General features: G+C 49.9%; 1 protein-coding gene across 1 annotated transcript in view; it reads left to right on the top strand.

Annotated features, from left to right (window-relative positions):
- The window catches only part of YJEFN3 (YjeF N-terminal domain containing 3), a 58,818-nt gene that overhangs the window by 16,677 nt on the left and 25,004 nt on the right, over window positions 1–17,137 (top strand). Inside the window, exons 2-3 of the mRNA XM_060233445.1 lie at window positions 1,248–1,356; window positions 7,293–7,403. Coding sequence (XP_060089428.1) covers window positions 1,248–1,356; window positions 7,293–7,403 — 220 coding nt within the window. The remainder of the gene's footprint in view (window positions 1–1,247; window positions 1,357–7,292; window positions 7,404–17,137) is intronic.

Raw genomic sequence — 17,137 nt, 5'->3', positions numbered from 1 at the left:
AGCCATAGCGCTCATGGGAGTTGTCCTTGAAAGGGCAGCTTCTGGGAGAGTTCTCTCAGCCCCACCCATGTCACAGGGTGTCTGTTGTGGGAGGTGGGGAAGGTAAACGAGATTGTGATCAGAGGGAGGAAGGAGAGAAAGAGGGAGGGAGGGAGGAAGGGAGGAAGGAAGGAAGGAAGGAAGGATATAATGGGTTCGGACATGAGTAACAGTCAACATACTTTATTAGCTAGTATATCACAAAGACCACATGGCAGGTCCGGGTCCCCTATAATATACATTCCCCGGAACAGCCCACTTCCCAGTCAGGTCCAATCTTGACTGGTTAAACTTCCTGCCACAGATCTTCATAGGCGGTCAGTGTCTGTCCCTTACAGTCAGCTGACCCATGGTTTCCTGCTGCTCATCTCAGTGCTCGTATTCGCGCTGTGTTGTATATTCAGGGACTGAATTGCAAGAGAAGGAAAGGGAGGGAGGGAGAAGGAAGGGAAGGAAGGGAAATAGATGGGGAGGGAGAGAGAGGTGGAAAGAAAGCAACTTTAACTTTAAATGCATTCTCCCAGCCACTGGCTGGCTGGACTTGAAGAGCGGAATGCAATCTCCTTGCTGGCCAGCAGGGCAGTGGGAGGTACAAGAGCCACACAAAGAGCCACGGTTTGGCCACCCTTGCTCTAGATCAGGGGTCCTCAAACTACGGCCCGCGGGCCAGATGTGGCCCGCTGAGGACGTTTATGTGGCCCGCCGGGTTATGGCAAAATCAGACCGGAAGTGACGTTTGACCTAAACTCGCATTAGCAACGCACACTTCCGGCACTGGGCTGAGGCGGCGGAGACAGAGTGTGAGGTGATACCGAGGTGAGGTGAGTTCCCAGGCCGGGGTGTGTGGTATGGGGAAGGGAGAGAGATGCAGAAGACGGAGAACTGACGGCCCACGGCCTTGTACAGTAACGGCAGTCCGGCCCTCCAACAGTCTGAGGGACAGTGAACTGGCCCCCTATTTAAAAAGTTTGAGGACCCCTGCTCTAGATACTTGCAAGCTGGGCAGTGAACAACTAAAGACCAACCCTTTCTTCTGGCATTAAAGGTCCAATGCCCCTGCAGATGGAAGTTTAGGTTACCCAAAGTGACCGTCACCCAGAGACCCCATGAATTTTCTAATCCCAGTGACATTTTGGAACCATCTGATGCCCCGCCATACTTTTCTAAGATCATCCCCCTCCTCTCTCCTCCCCTTGCATGTCTTGCAGTAGAGAAGAAGCCGAGGCCATCGAGAAGGAGCTCCTGGAAGAATTCAAGTTTGGACAGCAGCAGTTGATTGAGATCTGGGGCCATGCGTGTGCCATGGCCGTTGCCAAGGTGAGCCTGCAACAACTCCAGGCCCTGGGATGATGGCTCAAAGAGCAGGTTGGCACCTCCAGGCTGGAGAAAACTACACCAGTTGCATTGCTGGCTGTTGTGAATCAGATAAGCACTCAGAATCTTTTTTTGAGTGTGTGGGGGGGGGGAGACCATGCTTACCTTTAGGGCATTTCTCTCCTGCTGTGCACTGCCCCTTCTCTGGTGGTCTTAACAGTGTTCCATATCCACCATCCGGGGTAGGGTTGCCATCCTCCAGGTGGGGCCTGGAGACCACCCCCCAGAATTACAACTTGATCTTCAAGCAGTTCCCCTGGAGAAAATGCAGTATTAGGAGAGTTGTCACCACAATGACTATGTACAAAAAAATACAACTGTGATAATATTACTAAGATTAACATACAAATATTCAAAGGGGGTATCAATAACAAATTATTGCACAAAGCTGAGTCCACTCAAAACTATCTTCAATAGGGCTGGCGGGCTGGGTGGGGGTTCTCCTGCTTGGGAGGTCCCCAGCCTGCAGGCATGCATTGAGCTGGTGGGGGGATCCCCTGCTGTCGCCGGCGCGATGACATCACTCACAATTGACGTCATTGTGCCGGCAATGTTGCGCGCTGGTCGCTCTAGGAGCTTCCAGGAACACTCTATAGTTTCCTGGATGCTCTAGCTATTTGGGAGGGAAACTCTATGGTACCAGGGCCAACAGGGCAGTAGAGGTTTCAAGAGCCACACAAAGAGCCACATGTGTCTCCTGAGCCACAGTTTGGCCAGTTTGGTACCATAGAGTTTTCCTCCCAAATCGCTAGAGCATCTGGGAAAACCATAGTTTTCCCAGAAGCTCCCAGAGCGGCCAGCGTGACGCATCGCCGGCATGATTACATAACTTGCGAGTAATGTCATCACGCTGTGCGCGCCTGAGAAAAATCCCTCACCGGAGGCCGCGGGGGACTTGACAACCCTAATCTTCAGTATAGTGGATTAGGAATATTGTATGACTATCAAATGAATGTGAAGAGCCCCGTGGTGCAGAGTAGTAAAGCTGCAGTACTGCAGTCGCAGCCCTCTGCTCATGACCTGAGTTCGATCCCAGCGGAAGCTGGTTCAGGTAGCCGGCTCCAGGATGACTCAGACTTCCCTCCTTCCGAGGTTGGTCAGATGAGTCCCCAGCTTGCTGGGGGGAAAGCGTAGATGACTGGGGAAGGCAATGCCAAACCACCCCGTAAAAAGTCTCCCGTGAAAACGTGAAAGCAACATCAACCCAGAGTCGGAAACGACCGGTGCTTGCACAGGGGACCTTTCCTTTTTCCTATGACTATCAAATGAATGAATTTACATGCACATCAGAGAATGTCCAGAAGGAGCAAGGACACACTGATGGAAGCTATGGCACGATATCCACTCTATCGAAGATTGTTATGAGTGGACTCAGCTTTGGGAATTTGGTTTTGTGCAATAATTTGTTAGTGATACCCCTGCATCTGTGGCATTATACTCCGCTGGTAGGGTTGCCACTTACCCCCTGGCCATGGGTGGAGATTTGGGGGTGTCGGGTTGCCAGCTCCAGGCTGAGGATCTCCTGAGGATTTGGGGGTGGAGCTTGGGGAGAGCAGTGACCTCAGTGGGGTATGTGGAGAAACGCCATCTTAGTTGGGAGGGAACATGAAACTGCTAAGCAGGCTTTGGGGCCTAGCCCTCCTTTCATTCCCCCCTCCCTTCCAGAGCCAAACCAACAACTCTAGGGGGGAAAGCCTCCTAGAGCGGCAGGAAGTTCTTTTGTTCTTGGTATGTGAGTTAGGCAGGAAGAGAAGCAGTTCTCAACTGGCGCTCAAAGGAAGAGGTTGCCAGTGTGGGGGCTCCTGCCTGTGGAAGAGGCCTATTCAAGAGGAAAAGGCCCCCAGGTAGTCAGACCAAGTAAGTCATCCACAAGACAGGGCAAGTTTAGACCAGGGACAGTAGGATGCGTGTATAACCACCTTTTCTTTGTCATGCTGTTTGCTGTGCGGGTGCTGTGCTGTGCTAGCCTTTTACATGCAACTGTTTTCGTTGTGCTTTTCTTTTCTTTTTCTCTTTTAAATAAATATTTTTGCTGTTTTGAATGCTGGCAGTCAAACTCTGTACCACATAGATCCCCAAACCGCTTTAGACCACACTGCGTTATAAAGGGGGCCCCGGGGAAGGGGGAAGGCATGCAGTTGGATAAGGTGCCAATCCTCCAGGGGTTCCCCGAAGAAGTGCTGTGGTCTCTGTGACACCCAAGTACTGGGTGGCAGAGGGCCTTGAGGCCTGGCCTCATAGCTGGAGAGGGGGATTGGGAGTCCTGTTCCTCTCAATCTGAACCCCTAGACTGAGCAGGTGGTGGCAGCGAGCCCAAGTGGCCGGAGGAGAAATAGCTCCCTCCAGGAGTTGGCGACTCAATAGGGAGTTGACGGGACCGGGTCTGAAGGCAGAATCAGGCCGGTTCCGTCACAGGGTACAAGGCCCTAGAGCCCACCTTCCAAGGGATCCAGTTTCTCCAGGGGAACTGATCTCGTGGAGTCTGGAAAGGAAATGAAATTCCAGGGGATTCCCAGGTCCCACTTGAAGGCTGGCAGATTCCCCAGGGATTGTTTTCTTTAAAAAATAGGTGGTGGAACTCATTAGCATAACTCATTAGCATATGCCGCTCCCCCACCAGCCAAAAGCATCCGGACACAAGATAGGAGAGCCCCGGACGAGTGAGGCTTGCTTGGGCTGGCTAGAGATCCAGCCAGCCCCAGCAGGCCTCGCTCACCTGGGGCTCTCCTGGGCCTCTGCCCCCCCCCCAGTCAAAAGGCCAGCAAGCCACCCGCTGCCCAAAATCACATCAGAAGTGGAGAAAGGGTGGCGTAGGCTTCTCCAGGGGTTCATGAGGGCTGCTGGGGGCGTGGCAAAGCCCCTGGTGGCTGGCTGGCTGCCCGCTCTCCTAATCCAGGGATTGTTATGCAGCTGCACCTCCTATTCAATGGACAAGGTGGGGAGGAAAAGGGGGAACCCTCAGAAAGGTTCAGGAGCTGTGCTCCTGTGAGCTCCTGCTGAATTCAAGGCCCGGGCATCTGTACCCACCGGGTTCCCTTCCCTCTCCAAACCCACCCCTCCCCAAGCCCCACTCTCAAATTCCCAGGAATTTCCCAATCTAGAGTTGGCAGCCCTAGTCCGGGAGCGGTGGAGGTGGTCTTTCCTTGCTTCGTGTTGGGCCACTTCTGCCATGTTGTTTCCCCCCTTCAGCCCAGGCTGAGTGCAAAGTCCCAGCCACTGTTGACAACGCCCACCCCTCTGGAATGTGGTAGCCACCCAGCGGCCTCTAGCAAAGGCATGCGTGTGCTTCTGGAACGGTAGTGCCTGTCGGTGGTTTCCGCTGGATGCTAAACAGAGGGCCTGGCGTGCGCCAACCCTTTCCCCTAGGCCTGTTAGTTTTGGACAGCTGCTGCACTGGCTTAATGACTTCATCTGGGTTTTAATTGCTTGCAGGCCAGGCCAGGCTGTGCGGGAACGTGACCTCAGGATGCGGAGGAAACGCCGGGCAGTTTTTAAAGTCTGCCACTGTGCAGTTATTGAGGGGGGGTCGTGAATGCTTTCCTTTCCCCCCCACTTCCTCCCCCCCCCCAAAAAACACCCACATTTGAGATTTCTGCTGGGGATGCCAGTTGGGCCTTGGGAACGCTATAGGACAGGTAGGGTTGCCAATCCCCAGGTGGGGGCAGGGGATCCCCCCGGTTTGGAGGCCCTCCCCCCCCCGCTTCAGGGTCGTCAGAAAGCGGGGGGAGGGGAGGGAAATGTCTGCTGGGAACTCTGTTATTCCCTATAGAGATTTATTCCCATAGAAAATCATGGAGACTTGATCCGCGGGTATCTGAGGATCTGGGGGGGGGGGCTGTTTTTTGAGGTAGAGGCACCAAATATTCAGTACAGCATCTAGTGCCTCTCCCCAAAATATCCCCCAAGTTTCAAAATGACTGGACCAGGGGGTCCAATTCTATGAGCCCCAAAAGGAGGTACCCCTATCCTTCATTATTTCCTATGGAAGGAAGGAATTGAAAAGGTCCCTTTAAATGCGATGGCCAGAACTCCCTTTGGAGTTCAATTATGCTTGTCACAGCCTTGATATTGGCTCCACCCCTCATGTCTCCTGGCTCCACTCCCAAAGTCTCCTGGCTCCACCCCCAAAGTCCCCAGATATTTCTTGAATTGGACTTGGGAACCCTATCCTCAGCTCTGCCTCCTAGGAAAAGAAACCAGGCTTCCACCCCACCCCAGCCTTTTATTCAAGCCCTCCTTTTTCTCTGATGGGCCCAAAATGGCACCAAAGCCTTACAGGGATTCTGGGAGTTGTAGGCCTATCCCCCTACTACCACTCAGGCTTTCCTGAGCCTACAAAGCATATCCCAGAGCATGACAATAGGACAGTCCCTTTACCTCAGGGAGTTGCAAATCCAGTATCTTCTTTTTGTTTACTTTCTTAGAGAGCCAGTTTGGTGCAGTGATTAAGTGTGCAGACTCTTATCTGGGAGAACCAGGTTGGATTCCCCTCTCTTCCACTTGCACCTGCTGGAATGACCTTGGGTCAGCCCTAGCTCTTGCAGAGGTTGTCCTTGAAAGGGCAGCTTCTGGGAGAGCTCTCTCAGCCCCACCCACCTCATGGGATGTCTGTTGTGGGTGGGGGGGTGAAGATATAGGAGATTTTAAGCCGCTCTGAGTGATTCAGAGAGGAGGGCAGGGTATAAATCTGCAGTCTTCTTCTTCAAAAGGATTGGACCAGAGAGTCCAATTCTATGAGCTCTAAAAGGTGCCCCATCCTTCGTTTCCAATGGAAGGAAGGCATTTAAAAGGTGTGCGGTCCCTTTAAATGTGATGGCCAGAACTCATTTTGGGATTCAATTGTGCTTGTCACAACCCTGCTCCTGGCTCCACCCTCAAAGTCCCCAGGTATTTCTTGAATTGGACTGGCTACCCTACTGGAAGTCGCAACTGTAGGCAGAGCCTAGACAGGAAGTAGGACATTTTGCAAGGGGCTTTGGAACAGACAGAGTATGGCCTGTCCATTTTGCATTGGTTGCCCTTTGGCTGACTTTCGAAGGCCCCTTTTCAAGAACACAGAGTCTTAACTGCTGCAAATCCTCCCAACAGGTGTTTGGCACTTTGGAGCGGCCATCTTGGAATAGCAAAGTCTAATTTGCGCAATAAGCCATCAGGCTATGCCAAGATTGTCTCCTTTGTTCACAGTTAATGGTGGGGCTTTAAAAATAGCCGAAAAAAGCTATTTAAACACAACAGCCTGCATTGATGCAGTGAGATTGTAAGCCACCTAATCCCTCAATTATTAATGTCTATTTAGGGATAATTGGCCTCCTTTAATGGAATATCGTAGGCAGAAATAACTGGGCACCCCCTCCATGGTACTGATATTATTAGATACATTTGCCATTCAATCAGATTGGCTGAATGTACCAGCTGTGTCAACTTTTGTTGGATGGAGCTAACCAAATTTCGATGCCAGCCGTATCAGAATTCCCATTTTAGCCCTCCTGGAATATACGGCAGGATCTCCACAGAAGAGAAGGATTAAAAACTGATTGCAAACTTAAGCTGAGTTTTTGGCTTCTTCCACCTACCCTGAACTTCTATAAATGCGTGATTTATAAATTTGGGGTCAGAATTTTATCAATTGCATTTTTACCCCTCTATTGTTAATAGCTAGCCTCCCTCACGAGGGCGTTTTAAGGCCTGCAGAGATAAATGTAGGTGTAGACTACTGAAATGCACTCTCCAAATATAGTACATAGCTCAAATCCAGCCTCTTCACTGTTATTGGCTCCTCTTTGAGACCTACTTTCAAACTTTTTGTTGATGTTGCTTTTGTGTTTCAGTGACGTGGCTTTTTGCTGCATTCTCATGCGATTGGGCTTTTCCTTCTGCAGGTTTTCCCTCTGCGTTCTCTGGCGAAGAAGCAGCCGACACTGCTGGTGGTCTGCGGCTGCGAACAGAATGGAGCCATCGGCTTGGCATGTGCGCGGCACCTGCGTGTGTTTGTAGGTACTCCCCTGCCCCATGAATTCCTTAATATTCAAATACCTTCAGGGTGCCCTAAGCTGGAACATAAGAGAAGCCCTGTTGGATCAGGCCAATGGCCCCTCCAGTCCAACACTCTGTGTCACATAAGAACATAAGAGAACCCCTGTTGGATCCGGCCAGTGGCCCATCCAGTCCAACACTCTGTGTCACATAAGAACATAAGAGAAGCTCTGTTGGATCAGGCCAATGGCCCCTCCAGTCCAACACTCTGTGTCACATAAGAACATAAGAGAACCCCTGTTGGATCCGGCCAGTGGCCCATCCAGTCCAACACTCTGTGTCACATAAGAACATAAGAGAAGCCCTGTTGGATCAGGCCAATGGCCCCTCCAGTCCAACACTCTGTGTCACATAAGAACATAAGAGAACCCCTGTTGGATCCGGCCAGTGGCCCATCCAGTCCAACACTCTGTGTCTGGGAACCCAACAACAGAGCAGGTAGATTGCTCTCAGCTGATGGATGGAATTGCATAAGAGAAGCCCTGCTAGATCAGGCCAATGGCCCCTCCAGTCCAACACTCTGTGTCACATAAGAGCATAAGAGAAGCCATGTTGGATCAGGCCAATGGCCCATCCAGTCCAACACTCTGTATCACATAAGAACATAAGAGAAGCCATTTTGGATCAGGCCAATGGCCCATCCAGTCCAACACTCTGTGTCACATAAGAACATAAGAGAAGCTCTGTTGGATCAGGCCAGTGGCCCATCCAGTCCAACACTCTGTGTCACATAAGAACAAAAGAGAAACCATGTTGGATCAGGCCAATGGCCCATCCAGTCCAACACTCTGTGTCACATAAGAACAAAAGAGAAACCATGTTGGATCAGGCCAATGGCCCATCCAGTCCAACACTCTGTGTCACATAAGAACATAAGAGAAGCTCTGTTGGATCAGGCCAATGGCCCATCCAGTCCAACACTCTGTGTCACATAAGAACATAAGAGAAGCCATGTTGGATCAGGCCAATGGCCCCTCCAGTCCAACACTCTGTGTCACGTAAGAACATAAGAGAAGCCATGTTGGATCAGGCCAATGGCCCCTCCAGTCCAACACTCTGTGTCACGTAAGAACATAAGAGAAGCCATGTTGGATCAGGCCAGTGGCCCATCCAGTCCAACACTCTGTGTCATGTAAGAACATAAGAGAAGCCATGTTGGATCAGGCCAGTGGCCCATCCAGTCCAACACTCTGTGTCACATAAGAACATAAGAGAAGCCCTGTTGGATCAGGCCAGTGGCCCATCCAGTCCAACACTCTGTGTCACATAAGAACATAAGAGAAGCCCTGTTGGATCAGGCCAATGGCCCATCCAGTCCAACACTCTGTGTCACATAAGAACATAAGAGAAGCCATGTTGGATCTGGCCAATGGCCCCTCCAGTCCAACACTCTGTGTCACATAAGAACATAAGAGAAGCCATGTTGGATCAGGCCAGTGGCCCATCCAGTCCAACACTCTGTGTCACATAAGAACATAAGAGAAGCCATGTTGGATCAGGCCGATGGCTCATCCAGTCCAACACTCTGTGTCACATAAGAACATAAGAGAAGCCATGTTGGATCAGGCCAGTGGCCCATCCAGTCCAACACTCTGTGTCACGTAGGAACATAAGAGAAGCCATGTTGGATCAGGCCAGTGGCCCATCCAGTCCAACACTCTGTGTCACGTAAGAACATAAGAGAAGCCATGTTGGATCAGGCCAGTGGCCCATCCAGTCCAACACTCTGTGTCACATAAGAACATCAGAGAAGCCATGTTGGATCAGGCCAATGGCCCTTCCATTCCAACACTCTGTGTCACATAAGAACATAAGAGAAGCCATGTTGGATCTGGCCAATGGCCCCTCCAGTCCAACACTCTGTGTCACATAAGAACATAAGAGAAGTGTAAACCAAAATGCCCTCAAAACGAGTTTGGGGAATTAGTTTAATGGACACTTGGCTTTAATAGGAATCTTTTTACCAATGTATACCAGGCTCAACCATCCAGATAGTCAATGCTCAATAAAAGGACTCTAATTTAATAAAAACCAATTGTAATTTATTTAGAATAATAGTTCTTTCATACAAGGTAAAAATACAAAACACTCACGCATTCACACAGGTCTAAGGAAATACAGATAGATTGATAGGGGTAACATATATGGGTAGACAAACAGGGTCATATTTACCATCGTCGTCTTCAGGGAAGGTTTCCAATGGCGACATAAGAGGACAGGGGAAATGGACCCAAAACTGTGGCCAGAATTGGGGATGGATCTAGGCAGTGTAACTGGGATACTGTTAGATGCACACATGAGTGGAGTTGGGTCAGAGGTTAAATAGACTCTCTTAGACCCCTTAGGTGCTGGGAGGTCTTGGGGAGGAGCAGGGGGAGGCTCTATGATCACCAAGGAGGCAGGACATTAGCAGAGCCAATGGTGAGTTCCTTGCTGACACCTAATTGGATGCCAGTTTGGGCCAATGAACTTCAGCTTAGTCCGGTGAACCTGGAAATTTCCAAGCTGCAATGCTGCCTGGGGCGGCTCCAAGGTATTAGACTAGGGAGATAAATGGGAATGGCTGGATACTTAAGGTTAAATGGGATTATCTGGAAAGGTGACAATCTCTCTCTCTCTCTCGGCTTGGCTTCGCGAACGAACATAAGAGAAGCCATGTTGGATCAGGCCAATGGCCCATCCAGTCCAACACTCTGTGTCACATAAGAACATAAGAGAAGCCCTGTTGGATCAGGCCAGTGGCCCATCCAGTCCAACACTCTGTGTCATATAAGAACATAAGAGAAGCCATGTTGGATCAGGCCAATGGCCCATCCAGTCCAACACTCTGTGTCACATAAGAACATAAGAGAAGCCATGTTGGATCAGGCCAATGGCCCATCCAGTACGTTTGCCAATCCCCAGGTGGGGGCAGAGGATCCCCTGGCTTAAAGGCCCTCTCCCCACTTCAGGGTCATCAGAAAGTGGGGGGTGGGGTGGAAATACCTGCTGCACACTCCATTATTCCCTATGGAGACCAATTCCCATATAATATAATAGAGAACTGATCTGCAGGTATTTGGGGCTCTGGGGAGGCTGTTTTTTGAGGTAGAGGCACCATATTTGCAGCATCGCATCCAGTGCCTCTCCTCAAAAGACCCTCCAAGCTTCAAAAGGATTGGATCAGGGGGTCCAATTCTGTGAGCCCCAAAAGAAGGTGCCCCTATCCTTCATTATTTCTAACGGAGGGAAGCATTTAAAAGGTGTGGGGTCCCTTTAAACGTGATGGCCAGAACTCCCTTTGGAGTTCAATGATGCTTGTCACAACCTTGCTCCTGGCTCCACCCCCAAAGTCTCCTGGCTCCACCCCCAAAGTCCCCAGATATTTCTTGAATTGGACCTGGCAACCCTACCATCCAGTCCAACACTCTGTGTCCCCCAGTGGCCAAATCCCAGGTGGGAGGTCCATCCAGCAGGGCCAAAACCAAAGAAGCCCTCCCACTCTTGCCCCCCAAGCACCAAGAAGGCAGAGCATCACTGCCCCAAACATAGCGTTCCATTTGTACCTTACATAGCCTCTGATGGACATTTGCTCCATATGTTTATCTAACCCCATCTTAATCACTGCTCACTTCTTAACACCTTAAAGATTAGCAACATTATTAACAACATTTGTAGCAGGGTGTGAGCTTTTGTGAGTCACTGCTCACTTCTTAGCACCTGAAAGACTAAGAAGTGAGTGATGCACAATTTACTCATAACCTGCCATAAATTTGGCTAGTCTTTAAGGTGCTTGTGAACTTTTGCTCCTTTCCACTGCTTAAATTTACTATCCTCTTGTTTTTAAGTTGCAACCCTTCTAAGGTTTTTGATTTTTATGATCTCATCCTAATGCATTTAATTATAGTCTGCATTTCTATTTGGAGTCAAGGCAGATCGTGACGTTTGCTTAGGGAATTTATGCCAAAAATGCAGTTTAATTAGGGACTTTATATGCCAGAGGCCTGCTTGAGGCAATTGTCATGTAAGAAAACATTACCAATTCAAGTAGAAATAATATATGTTAAACAAAATTGACAGTATTATTCATACAGGGAGCTGGTCTGTTAGAATTATTAGGTGTTAAAAAAAACAGAAGTAGTGACGGACTTCTGGGATCCAAGATCTCTGCAGATGGTGACTGCAGCCATGAAATTAAAAGACGTTTGCTCCTTGGGAGGACAGCTAAGGTGAACCCGGGCAGTATAATAAAAAGTAGAGACATCACCCTGCCAACAAAAGTCCGTATAGTCAAAGCGATGGTATTTCCAGTAGTAATGTATGGCTGTGAGAGCTGAACCATAAGGAAGGCCGAGCGCAGAAGAATAGATGCTTTTGAGATGTGGTGAGAAGACTCTTGAGAGTCCCTCGGACTGCAAGATCAAATCAATCAGTCCTCAGGGAAATCAACCCTGACTGTTCCCTGGAAGGTCAGATGCTGAAGCTGAAGCTCAAATCCTTTGGCCACCCAATGAGAAGGGAGCACTCCATGGAGAAGACCCTGATGCTGGGAAAGGCAGAAGGCAAAAGAAGAAGGGGACAGGAAAAGATGAGATGGCTGGACAGCGTTGCTGATGTAACTTACACGAATTTGAACAGACTTCGGAGGATGGTGGAAGACGGGAGGGCCTGGCATGACTTGATCCATGGGGGTCACCAAGAGTCGGACTCGATTGTGCGAATGAACAACAACAAGAAAACCCGATGTAGTAAAAATAGTACAATACATACAAAGAATGCATAAAACTGGGTTACAAAACTAGAAGATGCAGAAACAACAGGATATATAAGAATGCAATAAGCCGGAGTACAAAATTAGTGAACAATGCAGTAAAATCAGAGGCATGTTGACAATAAACAGTGAAATGAAACTGGCCTAAAATCCCCATAGGTATTATTAAATGAACCCCTAGTCCCCTAGTCCACCAGAGATCTGGAAGCATGGGGGCACAGTACTACATAGCTCACTTCACAAAGTACTTGTCACCTGCTGGGAACAAGGCAAATTACCACAGGACTTTCGCGATGCAATCATCATCACCCTATACAAGAACAAAGGGGAAAAGTCAGACTGCTCCAACTACCGGGGGATAACCCTGCTCTCCATCGCAGGCAAAATCCTTGCCAGAATACTCCTGAACAGACTGGTGCCCACCATTGCAGAAGAACTCCTCCCAGAGAGCCAGTGCGGCTTCAGAGCTAACAGGAGCACCACCGACATGGTATTTGTTCTCAGGCAGCTCCAAGAGAAATGCAGGGAACAGAACAAGGCTCTGTATGTGACTTTTGTCGACCTTACCAAAGCTTTCGATACCGTTAGCAGGAAAGGCCTGTGGCAAATCTTGGAACGTTTAGGATGTCCCCCAAGGTTCCTCAGCATGATCATCCAGCTACACGAAGACCAGCGAGGCCAAGTCAGACACTGCAACGACCTCTCGGAGCCCTTCCCAATAGGCACAGGTGTAAAGCAAGGCTGCGTTCTCGCGCCAACTCTCTTTACGATCTTCTTTAGCATGATGCTTCAAAGAGCCGCAGTAGATCTAGATGAGGACGATGGTGTCTACATCCGCTATCGCACCGATGGCAGCCTGTTCAACCTGAGGCGACTAAAGGCACACTCCAAGACAATGGAAAAACTCATCCGAGAGCTACTGTTTGCTGATGATGCTGCACTCGTCTCCCACTCGGTATCAGCTCTGCAGCATATGACGTCCTGCTTTGCAGAGGCTGCCAAGCTATTCGGCCTAGAAGTTAGTCTGAAGAAGACAGAAGTTCTCCACCAGCCTGCACCCCAGGAAGATTATCACCCTCCCTGCATCACTGTGGGTGAATCAGTTCTAAAGACAGTCCAGCAGTTCAGCTACCTGGGGTGCATCATCTCCTCAGATGCCAAGATCGACAAGGAGATTGACAACAGGCTGGCAAAGGCAAACCGTGCATTTGGCCGACTGCACAAAAGAGTGTGGAGCAACAAGCATCTGAAAAAAGGCACAAAGATCAATGTTTACAAAGCGGTTGTGATGACAACCCTCATCTATGGCTCCGAATCGTGGGTTTTATACCGTCATCACCTACGACTCCTTGAGCGCTTTCATCAGCGCTGCCTTCGCACCATCCTCAACATCCACTGGAGTGACTTTGTGACCAACACTGAAGTCCTCAAGCGGGCAGAGGTTACCAGCATCGAGGCACTGCTGTTGAAGACGCAGCTGCGCTGGGCAGGGCATATTTCTAGGATGGAAAACCACCGCCTTCCCAAGATTGCCCTGTATGGCGAACTCTCCACCGGCCATCGAAATAGAGGGGCACCAAAGAAGAGGTACAAGGACTCCTTGAAGAAATCCCTTAGCACCTGTCACATCAACCATCACCAGTGGTCTGACCTAGCCTCAGATCGCAAAGCATGGAGGCACACCATCCACCAGGCTGTCTCTTCCTTTGAGAACGCACGCATAGCTGGTCTTGAGGACAAAAGGAGATTGAGGAAGAATCGCACTGCTACAGGACCAACCCTAAATCAGACTTTTCCCTGCAGCCGCTGTGGCCGGACCTGCCTGTCCCACATTGGTCTTGTCAGCCACCAGCGAGCCTGCAGCAAACGTGGACTATTGCACCCTTCTTAAATCTTCGTTCGCGAAGCCAAGCCGAGAAAGTCCCCTTATTAAAAAGCTTTCTTGAATAAGGGTACCCAGCCTGCAGCTCTGAATAGCCTAGTTTAGCTTGGAAGCGAAGCAGAATTGGATAGAGGCTGGTTCTTGGCAGGCCTGTAGCCACACAGGGGCCTGTGGGGGAACTGCCCCCAACTTCCAGGCAAGGCACCCCAGATTTTAGGGGGCAGCCTGCTCTCTCTCTGTGTTTTGCCATGGCTGAGCTGCCAAAGCGTCATCAGCGGTAGAGCTGAGCAGGGCACAGGGCACTGCAGCAGCAAAAGTAGCAGGCAGAGAGGAGGGAGGTGGAGGGGTGGGAAATGGAGGAAGCTGTGTGGAATGGGCCAAGGAGGGGTGGGGGAGAGGGAGGCGGAAGGAAACCTCGCTGCTTGCATGCAAGGTGCAGCTCCTTCTTGACTCCAAAGTTTCAGGGTCGGCTGCCTCGACTTGGCCGCTTTCAGAGCCTCCAGCTTTTGCCCCACCCCAGAAAGCTTCTGAGAAGCGGCAAGCCCCCCGCAGTGGAGGGGAAAGGGTGCTCCAAACTTTTAAAATCCTGGCCACAGCACTAGTCCTTGGATGGGAGACCGTCTACAGTTCCCATATAATGGCAACAGCAAACCGATTCTGTTCATCCCATGCCTTGAAAAAACCATGCTCTTGTGGTCGCTATGGTTTAATTCGTGGTTTTAGGGTGCACAGTTATTGTTATTACATATTCTGCAAAACAACAGAAATGTGAGATCCTTCTAGGTGTCAAGCATGCATATTTCTAAGTGCCATGATGGTTTCTTAGACAGAGAGCAGGCCACTAGTATCCACCGCCCCCCTCCTCTTTACAACGGTTGGGCAAGCAGTAAATCTATCTAGCCCAAGGATGTTTATGCTACAGCCTGGCTGGTAAAGCTGTGAGGTGCCTCTCCCCCAGATTCACACAGACAGTTCTTATCAGGTCTCGGAGAAGTGTGAGAAAGGGAGATGTTTTTAATAGCCTGAATTCCTTAGTAATAAAAGAGATACTGTGTAGTAACCTTTGAACCCGTGACTCAAATTGCATCTTTATACTATCCTTTGAAGTAATCCTATATAGCAACTATGTAGCCATGTATAAGTCATTACTTCCAAGGATTCTGTCCTTGGTAAAGCTTCTGAGTTTCTACAATAAAGCAACTTTTGATTTAGCAACAAAACACTGATTATTGAGAAATATCGATGCTTGACACTAGGGTTGCCAAGTCCAATTCAAGAAATATCCTGGGACTTTGGGGGTGGAGCCAGGAGACACTGGGGTGGAGCCTGGAGCAAGGGTGTGACAAACATAATTGAACTTCACAGGGAGTTCTGGCCATCAAGTTTAAAGGGACAGCACACCTTTGAAATGCCTTCCCTCCTTTGGAAATAATGAAGGATAGGGGCACCTTCTTTGGGGGCTTACAAAATTAGACCCCCTGTCCAATCTATTTGAAACTTGGAGAGTGTGTTGAGAGGCACTGGATGCTATTCTGTAAATTTGGTGCCTCTACCTCAAAACACAGCCCCTGTAGAAGAAGAAGAAGAAGATATTGGATTTATATCCCGCCCTTCACTCCGAAGAGTCTCAGAGCGGCTCACAATCTCCTTTCCCTTCCTCCCCCACAACAGACACCCTGTGAGGTAGATGAAGATATTGGATTTATATCCCGCCCTCCACTCCGAAGAGTCTCAGAGCGGCTCACAATCTCCTTTCCCTTCCTCCCCCACAACAGACACCCTGTGAGGTAGATGAAGATATTGGATTTATATCCCGCCCTCCACTCCGAAGAGTCTCAGAGCGGCTCACAATCTCCTTTCCCTTCCTCCCCCACAACAGACACCCTGTGAGGTAGATGAAGATATTGGATTTATATCCCGCCCTCCACTCCGAAGAGTCTCAGAGCGGCTCACAATCTCCTTTCCCTTCCTCCCCCACAACAGACACCCTGTGAGGTAGATGAAGATATTGGATTTATATCCCGCCCTCCACTCCGAAGAGTCTCAGAGCGGCTCACAATCTCCTTTCCCTTCCTCCCCCACAACAGACACCCTGTGAGGTAGATGAAGATACTGGATTTATATCCCGCCCTCCACTCCAAAGAGTCTCAGAGCGGCTCACAATCTCCTTTCCCTTCCTCCCCCACAACAGACACCCTGTGAGGTAGATGAAGATACTGGATTTATATCCCGCCCTTCACTCCGAAGAGTCTCAGAGGGGCTCACAATCTCCTTTCCCTTCCTCCCCCACAACAGGCTCCCTGTGAGGTAGATGAAGATAGTGGATTTATATCCCGCCCTTCACTCCGAAGAGTCTCAGAGCGGCTCACAATCTCCTTTCCCTTCCTCCCCCACAACAGGCTCCCTGTGAGGTGGGTGGGGCTGGAGAGGGCTCTCACAGCAGCTGCCCTTTCAACGACAACCTCTGCCAGAGCTATGGCTGACCCAAGGCCATTCCAGCAGGTGCAAGTGGAGGAGTGGGGAATCAAACCTGGTTCTCCCAGATAAGAGTCTGCACACTTAACCACTACACCAAACCGGCTGTAGAACACCAGATACCCGTAGATCAATTCACCGTTGTACCCTATGGGAATTGGACTCCATAGAGAACACTTGAGTGCCCAGCAGACATTTCCCTCCCTCTCCCCTGCTTCCTGATGACCCTGAAGAGGGGGGAGGGTCTCCAAACTGGGGGATCCCCTGCCCCCACCTGGGAATTGGCAACCCTAGGTCCTTCCTTACCTCCTCAAGCAAGCCATTCCATCACAGAATATTTAGATATGTGTTCATTATCCATCTGAAGGCTTTGCTCAGGTGATTGATGCGTCCTCCATGGAGAATATCACAAGAGGCAGTTCCACAGTTTTGAAGGACCTAGTAGATAATAACCCAAACCCAGGGCTTTTTTTGTAGCAGGAACTCCTTTGCATATTAGGCCACACACCCGTGATGTAGCCCATCCTCCAAGAGCTCTTAGTGTCAGAACTTGTGCTTTTCCTGCTTGCTAAGCTTAGCAATGT

The sequence above is a fragment of the Heteronotia binoei genome, chromosome 2, assembly GCF_032191835.1.
Source record: "Heteronotia binoei isolate CCM8104 ecotype False Entrance Well chromosome 2, APGP_CSIRO_Hbin_v1, whole genome shotgun sequence".
Lineage (NCBI taxonomy): Eukaryota > Metazoa > Chordata > Lepidosauria > Squamata > Gekkonidae > Heteronotia > Heteronotia binoei.
This window is presented reverse-complemented; position numbering and strand designations above follow the sequence as displayed.